The sequence below is a fragment of the Stylophora pistillata genome, chromosome 1 (assembly GCF_964205215.1).
Source record: "Stylophora pistillata chromosome 1, jaStyPist1.2, whole genome shotgun sequence".
In the NCBI taxonomy this organism is placed as follows: Eukaryota; Metazoa; Cnidaria; class Anthozoa; order Scleractinia; family Pocilloporidae; genus Stylophora; species Stylophora pistillata.
Genome location: NC_142519.1, coordinates 38,254,837 through 38,273,059, shown reverse-complemented (window position 1 = coordinate 38,273,059; position 18,223 = coordinate 38,254,837). Strand labels below are relative to the sequence as shown.

General features: G+C 38.8%; 1 protein-coding gene and 1 pseudogene across 2 annotated transcripts; one reads left to right on the top strand and one right to left on the bottom strand.

Moving 5' to 3' along the window:
- The first annotated feature begins 730 nt into the window (after positions 1–730).
- On the top strand, positions 731–8,538 carry LOC148742394 (delta-1-pyrroline-5-carboxylate synthase-like; annotated as a pseudogene). The gene is made up of 9 exons (XR_015996165.1): positions 731–902; positions 1,530–1,568; positions 2,100–2,424; positions 2,747–2,896; positions 3,791–3,982; positions 4,535–4,657; positions 5,171–5,354; positions 5,960–6,055; positions 7,450–8,538. The product of XR_015996165.1 is annotated as a delta-1-pyrroline-5-carboxylate synthase-like (transcript).
- Positions 8,539–9,401: 863 nt separating this feature from the next.
- LOC148742393 (vesicular glutamate transporter 2-like) lies at positions 9,402–14,987 on the bottom strand. The gene is made up of 4 exons (XM_088756028.1): positions 14,739–14,987; positions 11,060–11,196; positions 10,270–10,441; positions 9,402–10,115 (listed from the first exon to the last, which is right to left on the bottom strand). Exons 2-4 carry the CDS (start codon positions 11,118–11,120, stop codon positions 10,094–10,096), a joined length of 255 nt encoding a protein of 84 aa, XP_088612154.1. The 5' UTR covers positions 11,121–11,196; positions 14,739–14,987; the 3' UTR covers positions 9,402–10,093.
- Positions 14,988–18,223: the final 3,236 nt, after the last annotated feature.

Sequence of the window (18,223 nt, the reverse complement as noted above, 5' to 3'; positions counted from 1 at the left end):
TTGGCAGGGGAGGCATGGAGTCTAAAGTGAAGGCTTGGACTTCCAATAGTTCAAAACATGTTTGCAAAGAGTATGAAGGGGGAACTTTAGACAATTGACCGTCCATGAGCGAGGATTGTTAGAGCACCGGATACTCTTAAGGGGAGGTCAGGTAAATTTTATTGGAACGCAACATTGAAATTCCCATTCGCAAGCAACGAGTTGTCATTCAAAAACATGGTGAAAGACCAGTCTTTTTGATTGAATAAAATCACATAAAGGTACAAACGAGAAAGATACTAAATCCTGACGTAAACTTCAAGGCAGGCAGACAGGTACCGAAATTTACATGCAGCCAAATCCTTTCAATTTTGGACTATCCGTAAACAGCTACTTTTTTTCGATTATTCTCTGAGTACATTTTAGTTACCGTATGGCCTATAGTGCCGTTTTGAAAATTATCTGTAGTTTGAAAATATCTGTTTTTGGTGGAGAATTTTTTCGGATTATTGTGGACGCAAGGCAGAAAGATGACAGAAAGTCACAGCACTATGTGAACGGGGCTTTATGCTAAATTTAGTACGAGTCATAAATCGGTTATGATTCCTTTACAAAGGCAAGTTTGCGTTTGAATCTTTGGGAAAGAGAGATCGAAACAGTTTCGCGATTTTCTCTCAGAGAATAAGGCTTACAAAATAACGATGAATTATTTCAACTCTCGTAACTTAACCATTTTATTTTTACCTTGTTCATGACTGTTCAGGCTGCAGCCTGGGCACTAAAGAGCGCTACGAGTTTAGTTATAGCCAATGGTACTGGAAGTGATTACGTCATTCGTCAAGTCCTGGATAGCCGAAAGGTTGGAGCATTCTTCACTATGGTCGACGAACCAGGGCCATCTGTAGAGAATCAGGCTGCGGCAGGTACGTCAGAATGTACCTTAGTCCATGTCATCGTCATGTTGTAGTTTACCTTATAGTGATTGGTTGGAAACTTAAGGCAGCAGACCAACAGAGAACGCTTTATATTAGATCGGAACTTAATTGCGATACTTTTATGTTTAGAATTCTCAAACTCTAATGGCTATCTGATACAGAGTTGATCTCGGCCTTAACTTAAATATTCAGAAACACTGGAGGGACAGGATTCTGAAGTCAAACAATTAAAGAGGAGCTCGTGATGTCCACATAGGGTTCTGTTAAACTACTAATTTTAGATGCTAGATTGCGGGCAGTTTTTGTAAAAATGCCATATCAGCGTTTTCATTCAGTGTGCATCGTGAACTAGATACGGAGTGCTTTTAGTGATTACAGCGTCTGGTTAAACCTTTCAGTAACTTCCCCCCATCTCCCCTCCCTCCTGAAAACCTGTGGTAACTCGCATGTGATGATATACCGAGTGGTCCTGGTTGATCCTGTGACTGTAAATTTGCACCTTCTTCTCGGGATATACTAGTTTTATAAAATTGTTTGCTGTTATACTGTTTTTCTTTTTTTTTCTGCGTAAATGTGTTTTTCGGTTTCTTTTATTAATTCGCTTTTTTGTCATAGCTCGCAAAAGGGGAAGAGTAAGCACTGACCGCTGACCAGGTACGGTTGTAGACTATTAAAAATGCTTAAGGCCGAACATTTGTTTGCTATTAACTTAATTCCATGTTCAGGTCTAGCCTGCAGAGCAGGCGTAATCCTTTTGTGTTGTTCAGACGAACGGAGGCAAACGCGAGGCGAGCGTGAAGTAGCACGTTTCTCCCCTTGCACGCGACTGGCACTCCGCGCTTGTCTCGCGCTTACCTCCGTTCCACTGAAAAACGCCAAACAAATAATGTCTGTTCAGCAGGCTTATTTGGACCATTTCAAATTATCCAGACTTATAGGCAAAAAAAAATTAACGGAAAAGTTGTCGACGAGATGTTTGACCAAAATGACCCAAAATTCCCTTTGGCTGAGGGGTAGTGTTCGTTTTTGCCAACATCTCTCTTTTTTTGCCTTGGCCTAGGTTTGAAGCACGGCTTGAAGCTGACTCTTCTCGCGCCTCATCTATCATTTCAACATTCAAACGTCACGCGCAGTACTACAGTTTAAATGATGCGTCTTTGTTTTTCTTTTACATGTTTTGTCTAGCCGGCCAGAATCATTTACAAATTAGCCAACCTTCTTATCGAACGCAAGGATCAAATTGTAGATGCTAACTTTAAAGATCTGGACTACACTCGGTTTGAGAGACGCTTAAGTTCCCTTATGATGGGCAGATTACTTTTGACACCGTCCGTCCAAACTTGAAAACCTTGCTCAGGGACTGAGACAGATTGCGGATTCCTCGCACAACATCTTGGGTTGTGTGCTAAAACGAACCAAAATCGCTTCTGGTTTAGAGCTCAAACAAGAAACTGTTCCAATTAGAGTGCTTCTTGTGATTTTTGGATCTTGCCCAGCTGCTCTAGTGCAGGTACAGCTGTAGTAGGTTTAAATGTTTCTCATCTTTTTCCTTAGAGTATTGTAAGATTTAGAAGTTTACTTACCTGGTCTTTAGATATGAAAAGTATTTGTTCGTTCGTTCGTTCGTTTTGTTTTGTTTTGTTTTTTCTCTTTTTGTGTGTTCCTGTTAACTTGCTTCTTGATCCAAAGTAAACTGAAAACATAAAAATCCTGCTTTTATAAAACCCAAGGATTTTGAGCCTTACCCATGGAAAACGAAAGGAATTTTTTTCCTCTGGTTTTGTTTGTTCATGTATTTGTCTTTTCATAAGTTGGAATTTTTTTTCTCCAAGGTCGCCTCTTTAGTCATCAGCACAGGCAACGGTTTGCTTCTGAAGGGTGGTAAAGAAGCTTATCACAGCAATAGATATCTTCACAGTCTTGTTGCAGAGGCTTTGTCCATGTACGTTCCCCCCTCCCCCCCCCCCCAAGCTGTTAGTTTGGTAAGTTTTGTGACGGTGCTTAGGCTGATTAGCTGACACTAACCCATCATCCTTGTTGTTTTTTTCGCCTCAACAGACGTCAGTAAATGTGTACAATTTTTACTGTCATTTGTAGAGAGAGTCAAATAATTTCGAGATAGTAAACCGGCAGCAGTAACTTTTTCTAAAAGATTAAGACATGAAACGAGCCCTTTTAAACTTTTCATTCATCAATTTTCTGCTCTCAATTTAAACTTTCTAGTGACTACCATTGACTGACTTTCTCGCAGCCATTGGCTTTGATTCAGAGTTTTACTGCCTTGCAATTCACTTCGCACACTGAATGTGGACTAATTTGGTTTCAGTATATCTTTGATGCTCTCAATAATTACTCAGGTATGAACTTCGCAACTCTTTTGCTTTCCAAAACATGAATAAGCAAAGTGGGTACCCTGTTCCAGAAGTTCTCTCAGACCGCTTTTCGATTGGGTGTCGTAAAAACAAAACTCAAGTAATCACAAGGAGCTAATGACGGCTCAAATATAAAAAGCAAACGGCTGAGTGACCATCTCGCCTCTGGTTGTAGTTTTGGATCTGATTGGTCGAGGAAGTGGTACGAGGTTTTTGGACCAATGACAAGGCGCAGTAAATTAAACCAAGATGAAGACAATTCCGAATTTGTTTTCACACTCAAGTGGAAATTTCTCTAATAAATGAAGCGCGATGGTACGAAGAGCGTTGAATTAGGAAGGTTTGGCGTCTACCCTTCTCAAACCTCCTCTCCCTTCTCACCGGCGATCATTTCTCATAGAAGCCGTGCCACAGATCTGTGATCGAACTCTGTGAGCCGATCACACCCGTGTCAGTCCTGTAGTCTTTATATACTGACTGTGTAAATGTTATTCTTACTGTTAGGTCAGTACTCGAGAAGAGGTAAATCATCTTAATCAGTTGGATAAATACCTGGATGTAATCATCCTTCGAGGCTCCAGTGAGATGATTGAGCGCATTCAGACAGAGCAAAGAAATTCCTGTTCTTGGCATGCTTAGGGAATTGGCCACGTGTATGTCGACAAAGATGCAGATCTTGAAATGGCCACAAAGATTGGTGAGCATTATATAACTCATTATTGTACCTCATGCTTGGTGAAAAAGCGTTTCATTGCCGATTTTGCTCGATTTTTAATTGGAAGTAGTAATAACCCGCGGTTGCATTCGTTGCGCTTAACTTCGCTCTGTGATTGGTCCAGAAAACTTGCAGCATTCTTCCAACCAATTATCCTTGATTCGGGTGCGATTAACGCGACAAGAACCCGCATTCTGCAATCTTCAGCGATAACTTCCTTGATACTACTTGTGGTGCTTGTGTGGGGATCAACTTTACCACATGGCTTTACTTACTTCAAGGATCGTGAAATACGAAAATTTTGGCTTTTTTCCCAAAAACCATTTGGTAACTCCCGCTATTCAACTAGATGTTTAAGCGCGGGTAATATCTTTAAACCAAACCGTTCTTCAATGGCTTTCCGTTCTGGCTTAATGATTGCCGAGACAAACATTTCGTTGTGGGTGATCATGCTCGTACGGTACATCTGTTAAACTTGATTTTTTGGCATCAATCTGTATTTTGGTTGCAGTATACTCTATTCTTCCTTTGTGGTAATGGATTCCAAATGTGACTACCCTGCAGCTTGCAATGCTATGGAGACCCGTTTAGTCCACAGGGATCTTGTTCGGTCACCATTTCTGGAACACATGCTAAAAGCTCTCAGGGAAAAAGGAGTAAGTCGTTAACCTTTACACTATAACATCAGAATGCGCTTTTTCCATATTGCTCTCTATGCTTTGGGTGATGAAAAATGAATGCGCGAGAGAAATTCGCTTCTGAGAAATTTTAGAGCGTTACTTTTCAACGGTTATGAATTTTTGTGTTATTTTGCGCAATTGAATTTATTTTGTTTTTGTTTTTGTTTTTGTTTTTTTTCATCGCTCTATGCGTTTTAAGCGTCAAAATCACGAAATTTGACAAAACTATGAAAACACAGCTTTGAGTGAAATTGAAGAGCGAAGCTGTTTTATTATTATTATTATTACTTTTTTTTATTATTATTTTTTTCAATCAGTACGCTTTTTTTGTCCGTCGCTAACCTACGTAAGTTCGCTCACTACTCATGCTGGACAAAATGTGCGTCCTTCTTATTGAGACCACCAACTCACCAACTGACTCCGTTTGCTAGTTTTGTTCTTATTTCTCGTATTAATTTTGTTGGTTTGTTTAATTGATTTTCTTTTAAGGTGATAGTTCACGCCAGACTCAAGTTGGTCAAGACTCTACCGCTGGCTCCGGCTCTGGCCAAGACTACGGAGAAAGAATACAGCGAGTTGGAGTGTACAGTGGAAGTAGTCAGGACTACAGAGGAAGCCGTTGATCGCATCCATCAATTTGGAAGCTCTCACGCTGTCATTATCACTGATAATGGTAAGAATATCTTACTTAATCTCTTCGTAATCAGGGTTCTTTTCAGCTCTGTTTTTATCGCAATGATTTCGCGGAGCTATGACAGTGTGATGAAGATTATATCAGTGTTTTTGGTAATTCTCGTGATATTTAAGAGCTATTCACCGAGTGAGGGTGGCAATGCAGCGAGGTGAATATCCACCGCTAGCTACATGTAAGACACATTAGTCTTTCAGTGTTAACGCCACGCTTCATTTTAATTTGCCGCATGTGTTGACTAAGCGTTTGCTAAAGTTTTCATTATAACAATTCAACGTCCGTTTGTTTCCATTACGGGGAATTTCTTTCAATGACTCTAAGGTCCATTTTTGGAGGTCACTTCTGTTGGCCATCATCTCTACACTGTGATGTTTCGTATGTTTGTTTGTTTGTTTGTAAAAACCTTAAAGAGAATATACGTAAGCTGTGCAACGCAGAAAAATATAGACAACTTACTTATATTTTCCAAGTTTCTATGTTATACTACATATTGCTCAGTTCACAAATTTGTAAGCCGCGCAAGATACATTTATGGTTTGCGTTGTGTCGATTACTAAAAGTCCCTTATCAAAATATTTTATTTTTAGAGGGGACTGCTGATCACTTTCTAAAAGCTGTGGATAGTGCGTGTTTCTTCCATAACAGAAGCACTAGATTTTCCGATGGGTATCGCTTTGGCCTGGGTAAGTATGAAACAGTGTGCTTAGCTATTACAGGAACACAATTGCCGTTAATTAAGTAAAATAAAAGATTCAGTTTGTGGACCGCAAAATTGATCAATGACCCGATGGGAGGAGAAATTTGCTTCGGTTCCGGTAACAAGGGTTCTAGTTATGGAGTGTGAAGGGTTAAAAGATTATCCCGAAGGGAAATAAAAATCTTGTCGAATTTGCGGGAGGCTTAAAGCAAAAATAATGTAACCTGCGACGATCCTTAATTGGTAAAAAGGGATACTTTTGCTCATAGATATCAGAGGTCCGGGAAACAGGTTGCAGGCGCGCAACTACGGCAGTTATGGGATTGGATTTCTTACTTTGACATTGTAATGATGATGACATCCTCCATTCCCAGTGTTCTTCGTGTAGCGTGGCACCTTTCCAATTCTTTTTATGTAATCATCTGGAATTTAGAAGCTTGTAAACCTTTAACTTCCATCATTGACTCGCGGCCCGTTTCTCGAAGGTACAGTGATATTAACGGGCCGGTAAAGCTGTTCTGTTTCTGCGGCTACTGTTTCCTATAGGAGGAATATGTTGTTATTCAATGTGGGGTTTCTGAAGATTTGTAAATTGTGCAATAAAACTATCAGCTAAAGAAAAAAATGAACTGGTTAGAGTGCCAGAACCTGCGAATCTTTTCTCTGTTTTGATTGTAAAATATGGCTTCGGGCCTGTTCAGTTAATGGGACTTTCGGAAAACGGGCCCCAAAATTTCTCCTTAGGGAATTATTTATTGATCCAATACCAAATTCTCCGAACTAGTTTCATACTATTTGTATTGCTGCCTCTGAGGAGAATTGCTAATGATATCTTGGGAGTGAACGGGCTAATCTAATTAGATACGCATAGGTAGGATTTTTCAAAGGCGGTGGGAAGAGGGATAAGGACGCTGTCACGAATTTCCGCGCTCTTATGTGAAATGGCTCATACTGCGTATTTGCGCGTTTGCATTCAAGCGGCGAGAATGACGAACAAGTGGAGTATCTAGCCATGGAAAACATATTATGCCATGACGATCCTTTGGATTTGGGCAGTTTTCCAAAAGTGATTCTGAAGATTTGAATGTTGTTGACCTGAAAAGATCGTTTTACAAAGGGAGGGGAAATTATGCGCGCATCGGGACTCCTACCTTCCAGGTACACCCGTGAGTCCATTAGAACCTTGAAACCCCGGAATAGCTCCAGTGCTTTGGTCGTGGATGCACTTTGCCCGTTTTTCTACCTGTTGATTATCGTGGGTTTTGTTGCCCTGCGTAGGAGCAAAGTGTGTCGCGGAACTTGCTATAGGTAGCGGGGATGGGAATTCATCGAGTCCTTCAAAGGTACAGGATACTAAATAAACACCATTATTTTATTTAGGTGCTAAAGTAGGTATCAGCACGGGTCGTATCCATGCCCGGGGTCCTGTGGGTGTGGAAGGATTACTGACCACTGGATGAGTAATGACTGGCCAGGGACACACAGTGGATGACTTTGCTGATGGAGGCCTGGTCAAGTATCTTCACGAGACCCTCCCGATTGAAGGCACTCCTCAGGATTCTATTGACGAAGAAATGACTTCGGATAATGGCGAGAGCGAAGTAATACAGAAATAATTACGTAATGCTAAACGTGTGCTTCAGTTTGCGCACAGTACTCGTTAAACGAGTCAATGTTATACTTTTGATGAGCGTATGTTTTGAAACGTCCCGCCCAAGAACGTATTATTATGTTGAATCAATTTAACTATTGCTCTCATGCTTGTATCTCAGTTATCCGTTTTTGTGATCCAACTACAAACCGTAGAGTACAAATAACGCCAAAGACGAGTACAAATATCATGCGGTATTTGTACACCAGAGAACCCGTTAGACAGGTTTTCTCGCATCGCGCAAGCGAAGAATTGGATGAAAGTTACGAGAAAAAAGATGGCGGACAATTTGAATCATATTTCTGACGACGAAGAGTCGAAATGGATGGCAAATATAGATTTAAGTTTATTAGTTGAATCGAACGAAGAAAAAAAAGCTAGACGACCAGGAAACTTTTTGATTTATTGAAGAAAATAGAAACAGTAACACGACAACGCGTCAATTCCGTCCCACCTCCTGAAATAACAGTTTGGCGGGTTGAATAATAAATAACTCATTAGACGTTTGGTTGTGTAGTATCGGTGAGTATTTTTACTAAATACGGCACAACTCGTAAAAATACTCAGCAATAATACACAACAAAACGTCTAATAAGATATATATATATCCTATTGCTAGACACTGTAAAAATATCATTGACAAGGAACTTTTTTCTCTGTGGATAGCTAAAAGCGGAACCCCATTTTTAAGAAAATAGGAATATTTAAAACTGTTTGGTTGGCTTTGCGTTCGACTTAACGCAATCTTGATACCTTGTTTCCGTTCTTGTGCTCCATGCTCAAGCGATACTGATGAATATACCGTAATAATAACTGTACGTTGACCCCAATAGTTGACTGTCACGTTCTCAGGACAGACTATGCAAAGCAGAAAACCTGACTCTTGATTAAGGATACAAAACTGTACGAGAGTTTTCGTTATAATAATAGTTGTTATATTGGTACTACCGAGATGTTGCTGTTAACCCCGAGAAAGCAAGATATTGGTTTACTTCGTAATTCGGTTCTTAAGTCAATCCCGTGCATTTTCCACGATTGTCCGCGGAGGAAAGGGGCAGCTGAAAAGTCCCTGGTCCTGATGCCTGTTACAAGAACATGCACAGTTTGAAAATAGTTCTTAAAGCAGACTCTTTGTGTGTTCGGGGGGGAGGGGGGAGAGATAGGATCTGTGCAATCAGTTCTAACATGTGGAAAATGCATAGGACACAACTCTGCTATTTTAGTACGGTTATCGTTATCAGGCACAATGAGAATTACATGAAAAAAATTAATAAATAAAACGGAAGCGAATCGTTGAGACAGAATCGTTACGACATCAATGGGTTCTCTGCATCTTGTATTTTCTATCTGCCTTTTCGCCCTCCCTTCCTCTCCCCACGTACAAAACAAAGATCTGGTCGGCTTGCTGACAAGTACTATTAACAGAGTTTCAACTCGCCGTAGCGTATTGTAACGTGAAGGGTATTTTCTCTTGCGAAATACTATTTATTAAGTTTTATCACCGATGAAGGAGACAGGTTCCACGTAACAGAGACTAAATAATGTAACATTCAGAATAAAACCAAATGAAGCAAATACGTTTGATAAGTTCCTTTCTTAGCTGGTGCATATTCGCTCACGTTTAAACCAATCGTGTTCAAGCAAAATTATATGATGGATTAACTATCTGAACGGATCTTGGACATCACTGTCCGCCTGTTATCCTTTTTTCGAGAGGTAACAATCATAGTCACGTCATTTGCAGCCTGGAGACAAAAGATTCCGGTAGCCCGGCTAAAGATCATATGGTTCTTCACAGCAGTGTCAGTACGCTTTCCCCTATTCTCTCCCAGATCAGAACATGTGGACCGCTATGTAAAGAAATACTGCAAAGTAGTAGAATGGTTATAGATTTATTCTTCAGTTTAAACTTATCTTACGTTTGTTCATAGAAGCCAAATGGTCATATCTTTTCTTAATTAAGGTCGACATACTTCGAAGATGATACTGATCGTATAAAAAGTCATAATTGTTAATCACGCCCTTCAAACTGCCATACTCCTAGCCTCGGTCGGATGATGAAGTAGAAATATTGCGTCTCACTATGAGCCACACGTTGGTAAGTATTCCTTCGCTCTTTGCTTCGCACTAATTAAACGGAACAAAAGAGCAAGGACTAGAACCAACTTGCCACCGTGATACTGGAACATGTAACCATTGGACCTTACCACGTAGTTTCTACTGTAGCACTGTATCATTCTGTGTGAGTCCTACGAGTCTTATTCCTCTTTGTCTATATCTTCCTGCGTAGTAGGTGATGCCCATGGCTGACGTTCTCCTAAACAAGGCTGTGTGTAGAAAATTACGGCGTTAACATAAGTGTGTTCCAGAACACTATCCTCCAATCCTCTTGAATCTAAATGAGATAAACAATTACAGCCTTTAAACTTGCGGAATGGACTACCATTGTAAACAGTCGAATGTACAGGGCAGAAAAAGTGCAGATTCAGTTTCGAAACAAAGCATGCGTGGTTGGTTCCTTGAGGTCCCTCTCATACATGTCTACTTACTGGGTTATAAATCCAGGAGCTGATGCAAAGGGTGGGGCGATGTCCAAATGATCGACAGCGTAACCATTAGCATTTAAACCAGAAAATTCAACACCCAACACCAGGAATATAACACTTGTTCTCCTTAGCCAAATATAGCCTGTTGCCACTATAAATATTCCAGCTAATAAACCTATGGACAGAATCGGAGAAGATTCATCTTTAAGTGAATCTTGAAGTCAAAATTTAATCCACTATCAAGTGAGGTTTACGCATGGCCCGCATACATCTCTCCACATACGCTCAGACTATAAGTTTTGAAAATCTGAAAAGTTTGTTTTGACTTAAATGGAACGCCACAGATTGGCGTGCGCGAAATACCACAAAAACGATTCTACAATAAAAAAAACTTTTCATTTATTTTCTCAAGTCAGAACAAGAAACTCACAATTCATCGAAAACATTACTTATTTTCTCTTTTTTTTTTTTTTTCACTGTTGTCACTTTTTTTTTTTGCAACAAATGCGCAGAATGTTCGTTTCTTTTTTTTTGTGCAATAAAGGCGTACAAGAGAACCAGAGCCGGATGGCTTTTTCCCGACCGGCTCACGTCAACCCGTCCAGCCCTGCACACGTCAGCTTTTGTTACACTTTCCTATGGGATTCCGCGAGCGGGGCCAGACGGGTCATATGATAATTTTACTAATCCCTGCGACAAAGACGATCATATGCGAGCCTTAACAGAATCATAGTTTATGCTACTGGCCTTAGCGATTGCTAACTAATTACAGATATACAAATGTAAGTATTACCTGCCTCGTAGAAAATTTTCCTTATTGTACCAACTTTACAAATCTTGTATCTTATGAGCATATCAGCTGTTATTCTTCCTACTGGACCTAGAATGGCTTTAAACAAATACGGAAGGGCTGCTAGGAATCCGGCCAGTCTGAAACGAGAAAAAAACAGACATTGTCTTTGCGTCGGCAGGTGAATTCATAACTTTTATGTACATCCTAAAAAAAGCATACGTCTCTTTGGTGGTTTTGATGTTTTCTTCGTTTAGCTTTTCATGTCTTAGTCTTGCCTAATTTCTATGAGAATTTACTTTAAGGAGATGCGGAGAAAAGGTTACTGGTAAGGCTCATTCTTTCAGCGTCTCGAGTTGGCCCGCCTGACCAAGACCAACAATGTGGCAATTAGAGAAAAAAAAAAAAGCAAATTTAAAAACTGCCAGGGAGCTGGATTAAATCAAAGTCATCAACAATGGATAGTTCTCATTTGACTTTAATCCATGGGTTTTAAGGACCTTAATCACAAAATAATGCTCTCAAAAATAAACATCTGACAGAGTAATGGTAGCAAATTTTAAAATGTCGACTATTTCAGCGATATTTCCTCGTCATAGATCTAACAGAGGGTAAATTAATGCTCAAGACTTCTTCTAAACTTTTCAAAACTCGCCACAGTTGCTTGCCTAACTCTAGAGAATCATAAGGAAAAATGCTTATTGTTTGACTTTGCCGCAGATGCCTGATCCAGTAAGGTGACAATTTTGATGACAGTTTAATGACATATGACAATATTGCAAGAAATATGCACTGCCCGCAGTCAGCAAAGGCTAGTCGAGGCGGGCAGTGTTTAATACATATGTTAAAAAATATGAAATAAAAAAGATTTACAGAGAAGAGATTCAAAATTCTAGACAAATTACACCTCAGGGCAGGAAACTTTCTTTTCAATTCACTTGTCCCTTTGGGCAAGTGTAGTGTGTATTTTACTAATGTCCGGACCACAAAACTACTTGTCCCAAAAAATCGGCAACAGCAATTTAGGGTTTCAAAAATCCTTTTTATCAGTTCAACAATGCACCAGTTAAGTGGAAATCAATGGCGACGCTGAGCGAAGAAATCAAATACACAGCTTGCGCAAAAAAGAAAAGAAAGTTTATTTCCTAGGCTCTTAGTTGTAAAATACGGGAAAAAATGACTTATTATTTATCCAAAGTCAGGCAACGTTAGAGCTCTACAACTTAGGCCTAGTTTATACGTCGATTCAGTCGAATTTAACTCAGACCAATTTAATTCCATTGAATTCGTCGTTCCTTCGACGTAAACCGTGGCGCGGTTTTATGCGTCGAAATCAATACGATCGAATTTAATTCTCTTCCCAAATGCAGTGCCTCGGGTCGCTGCGGGCTCGCCAAAATAAATTGAAATACATCAAGAAAATGTATGGATTTCATTGGACGCGGCGCTAGTGGGACGTTAAAACTGAAGACGCGTTATTGCTATTTTATCCGTCTTACCAAGACGGATAAAACGTCAAGGAGGAATTGAATTTACCAGACGAATTTAATTCGTTTTAGACGTCGCGCTATCGTAAAATTTAATTGCTTGTGGGACCTTGAATTAAATTCGACTGTAGCGCGACGTATAAGCTAGGCCTTACTTGTTCAATCGCACAACTTCGATCATCTTTTTCCTTGTCCGAGTGGAAAAGTCACCCGTCTCGGACGTTCGGACGGGCCAAGTTTCCTGCCCTGCAACTACATTAATACATTTAAGATACGGCAAGAAAACAGAACAAGCTGGGGTCTTATAGTTGTGCTATTAAAGTAGACAAATCAATATAGTCGTCATATTTTTCGAGTCTCTGGAAGAGGAAATCATGATTTTTACTTTTAAAAATGTATTGTGATAAGGTCCAAATTACATAAAACATTACTTTGTGTTCTATAATAATTATGTGGTTGCCATGACACCAACACATGAGAATTTTAACAGTGAGAAACAGTGATAAGAGTTTCTATCAGAAGGTCAACCAGCAAAACTAACATGTATTGTAAATAGTAAAGGAGACAAAACACTATTAGATATGGTGTTAATGCTAAAGTAATCTAAAATTGTGGACAGAGAAACTAAGTTGAGGTAACAGCTAAATGCAAGCTTGGTGTTTGTCTAAGCCTGTGTATAACAGTACAGCATGTATATGTCACACCATTTTGACCCCTACTTCATTCTTCAATGTTGTTTTATAAGTGACTGTGGTTTTTTTTTTTCTTCGATAACATTGATGCTAATGTACATGTACTGTAGATTAGTTTTATTCACATTATAGGGACTTTTGACCCCAAAATGCGCAAGTACTTTGCTGAAAACAATACCATTAATACTCAGTGTAACAGTACAAGACTGCTGGTTTAATTAATAGTACGAGCATATACAACTTTGTAAGGGGTTTTAGGAGGGCTTATAAATAAAGGGCCTTACAAACACAATGTATATATCTAAGGGAGCTTACAAATGCTGTATTTACTGACGCAAATAATGATCTCTTTTTTTTTAAATGGCCAGAGCAGCTGCTGCTTGTGAACCGCTCGACGTGGTTATTGCGAGTTGTTGGTTTGCGGCAAGATTACTGAGTTGATTTTGAAAATGGCCATTTCTTACCTATTGATTGCGTTTTTTATTTTCTTGAGATCTCAAGACACAATAATAGCGTTCAAAAGATATATTTTTAAAAGCGAAGACAGATATGACTCAGTTTTACTTCCTTTAAAAAGAATAGACAGCATTCTCGTCTTCTGACTGCTGTCATCAAACTATTTGATTCCGAGAACACCTTCATGACGTACAAAGGAATGACAAGGACACATCAAAACCAGTTGCCAGACACTTTATCTATCTATAATCATTCTAAGCAGTGTCAACGAACGCTGTTCATTTCTACTAATTCATTCTTCTTTTTCTCGTCACCCGGTTCCCACACAGCGTTTAAGCTCCACTTTCTGCATATAAACACACACAACACACGATTCTCCCATTCGCTCTGAGTAAGGGCTAACGCTCCAAACGTCAGCTTTTTAACTCTTTTACGGTGGTGGCCAATTTACAATTTCAACTTAGTTGATAAAACCAAATTACCATGTCACCCCAACTGACGCAGCACCACAGTTTCTTTAGAAACTTGCCCCTTTTATTCCTTAATTTTGTAATTTAGAAAACGGAGGAGATTTAAGTATGTTGAAGTCATACATGTTTTTACTCAGAGTGTTTGGAAGGTGTATTTAGTAAGCTCAAATAACAAATTGTAGAGGAAGCATGATCATTTTTTGCTCAGGTTGACCGAGGACAATAATAAACAGAACACTTAACTGTCCGAGATAAACACAGGTGCATGATGTTGTCATTAGTAAGCTTGGAAAGAAATTAGTGAAGGACCCAATTTTGTTTATTAACTCAGTTGCAGCCTAAGCATACATGCAAGTCATTAAGTTAATTGTTAAACACAAGTCATGGTTTCTTTAATTGTTGTTTAACTGCAGCTATAGAACTGAAAAGCATTTCTACAGCTGACTGCATGTATACTCTTTCATCAACAATTCCGAAAGAGTTATTTGAGGCTTGATGCTCACGATGATGTTAAGGATTTCCTAAATCTTAAAAGGAATTAATAAAGAAATGATCTTTTATAAGATGTTAAACTTACTTGAACCGTTTTCAAATGGTTCCAAAGGTTGTACTTCATAGAAATCACAGACAAGTGCAGCCAAATCATCTACTCTTCATCAACTTACATTGTGTCATCTGCTATAAAAAACAAAACTAAACTAAAACAAAAACACGAGGGAAATGAATTCAATTTTTCATATCCTTATCAGCAAATGTGACTGATTAACTGTTGTTCAGTTATCACAGAAGATATAATTTTAATGAAGCAAATTTGACCTGCAGATGAAATTTAAGCAAAGAAACGATCCTCACAAGTAGACTGTAATTCATATAATTATTACAAGCAATTGCAGAAAAAAAACCAGAAAACATTCAGGCTTTGAAAGGATTCGAACTCCTGCCTCCAAGATACTAGTTGAGCAGTCTACTACCAACTATCAGCAACAAAGCCACATGTTAATAGGCAAAATTTTGAAGATTTTCAATGAATAATCAATTTGAGCTGCAGGTGAAAATTAAGCAATGAAACAGTCCTTGCAGGTAGACTGGACACTACAGTACCAAAAGAGAGAACTGAGCCATGAAGCCAGATTCAGAGCAAAAACTATGAACAATGAACTCATTTGCCCCCAAAAGCTAAAAAGGAAAGATTTTCAACAAGGGTTGTCATAGGGATGCCCAGCATTACTACTGAAAGCTTAATCCAGTAAGGTTCAAATTACATAAAAAATTTTGTGTTGACTTCTATAATAAATATGTGGTTGCCATGACACCAACACATGAGAATTGTAACAGTCAGAAAAACAACTTGAACAGTGATAAAAGTTTCCATCAGAAAGTCAACCAGCAAAACTAACATGTATTGTAAATGGGAACAAAACACTATTAGATATGGTGTTAATGCTAAAGCAATCTCAAAATGTGGACAAAGAAATCAAGATGAGGCAAGAGAGCTGTCTGTCTGAGCCAAATATATGTACAACTGTACAGCATGTATGTCACACCATTTCGACCCCTAATTCATTCTTCGATGTTGTTTTATTGGCAACTGTTTTTTTCTTGGATAACATTGATGCTGATTTACATGTATTGCAGATCAGTTTATTTCACATTATAGTAACTTTGGACCCCAAAATGTAACAAATACGTCTGTATACAAGTACTGCACTGAAAACAATACCATTAATACTCAGCATAACAGTATAAGACTGCTGGTTTAATTAATAGTCTGAGCATATACAACTTTGTAAGGGGTTTTAGAAGGGCTTATAAATAAAGGGCCTATTTCATTCTTCAATGTTGTTTTATAAGTGACTGTGTTTTTTTTTTCCTTGGATGACATTGATGCTGATGTACATGTACTGTAGATTAGTTTTATTCACATTATAGTGACTTTTGACCCCAAAATGCACAAGTACTTTGCTGAAAACAATACCATTAATACTCAGTGTAACAGTATAAGACTGCTGGTTTAATTAATAGTACGAGCATATACAACTTTGTAAGAGGTTTTAGAAGGGCTTATAAATAAAGAGTCTTACAAACACAATGTATATATCTAAGGGAGCTTAAATTTACCAGAACAGAAACACTTTCAATTGATACAAGCTGTGGCAGCACTCGTCACCATATGTTTTACATTTGAGAAATTGAATTCATGAAAATTTCAATTCATGAAGCTCTTGATACATTTTGTTTCTAGTACACACTGTAATTCAATACATATATTGTTCTGTTGTGTAGTATTGCTGAGTATTTTTACAAGTTGTGCTGTATTTTGACAAGCCCATGGGGCAAGTCAAAATACAAACAATGAGTAAAAAACTACTCAGTGATACTACACAACAAAACATCTAAGACGAGATTTATTATTCAACACGCTAAATTGTTATTTCAGTGTGAGAGAATTTTGTAGATATTTCTGGAGTACAAATATCGCGTGATATTTGTGCTTGCATGACTTGCACGTTATTTGTACTCTTCAAAACACAATTGGATAATAAATATATCTTATTAGTCAGACGTTTTTTGTGTAGTATATTGCTGAGTATTTTTACGAGTTGTGCTGTATTTTACTGAACTAGCCCATAGGGCGAGTCAAATACAAACAACGACTAAAAATGCTCAGTGATACTACATAACAAAACGTCTAATAAGAGATTATTATCCAACACGCCAAATTGTTATTTCAGTGCCGGCGAATTTCGTGGACATTTCTGAAGTACAAATATCGTGTGATATCTGTACTCGTCTCGCGCGTTATTTGTACTCTACAAAGCACAATATTGGATAATAAACGTATATCATACTGACGGACCAAACAGCTCATTTTATCGATTTCTCGCCTCACTTCTTGACCGATACTGAGGGAGTTTAAATGACTTTGCACTATATTTCGATGGAAGAATTTAGAATATTTAAAATAATCGCCTAAATTTCGTGGTGTTTGTTGTCACTAACAAATAGCAAAACGAAAAAATCAAAAGGTTGCATGGTCTATGTACTTTGAGTATAGTCCAACGAGGTTAGGTAAATGGACTGGAGGTCATTGTTTTGTCGACCAATCCATTGCTTGGTGATCAGTTCCTTCAACATTTGTTAAAGGATAAGTACGCAGTGGTACTAATAAGATACATGTCATAGACATTGAATAAGGTGAAAGTCTTGTTATTAGACCTCACCTGTCAAAGTATAAATTCGAATTTTCATGTCACGTTTACGGATACGAACTCTAATCTTTTTTACTTATGTAACTCTTCCATTTTTAGCACAAAGACACTAAGAAACTTTCAATGACTTTCTATTTAATTTGTTAGCGCGCTTTGTTTGATTTCTGTTCCGTGACTAGCGAATATCCGCTCAAAGCTAGCTACATAAAGCTCTGTTCATTTCTATTTCCCATACGTCAAAGTGTAAGAACTAAATTCGCCTTCTATAAGCAAGTAGCTCAGTTGCGAGGAGTCACTGTAGCGAAAGCATTTCGGAGCCGAACGAAGTTTAGGAGTTCTCTACCCCGGAGTCAAGATCCGATTTTTTAACGCCTGTGCTGTACAAAGACTGCCAGCTTAAGTGAATAAAGAGTTTGATGCTGCTACTTGTCTAAAGTTCAACACTGTGGTTACACTGGCGAACTCCGGTGCACAACACCACGTGTCTGCGGCATCGGGAACGCGACAGTAAAAAATCGGATCTTGAATTACAGAGAAGATTGAGGTAAGCCGTACCTTGTAGATTTTAAGGAAGGAGCCTATAAATCATGAATAGAAACGGAGAAGGATTAGTCAGCGAAGGAGCGCATGGAGAACACGAACCAGAAAGGAGGTCACGAAAGCCGTCACGAAAGGCTTTACAAAACGCAGTAGAGACAAAGCGTTATGAGGTTAAGACTTTACAGAAAAAGCTCCTTAACAAAATACAGGCCGCCGAGGGCCTTGATGACAGCGGCAACGTAGAAAGTGTTTTGCGTGATCTCGCCACGACATCAGAAGGATTAAACGTAGTAGTACAGGAGCTGCTTAGTTT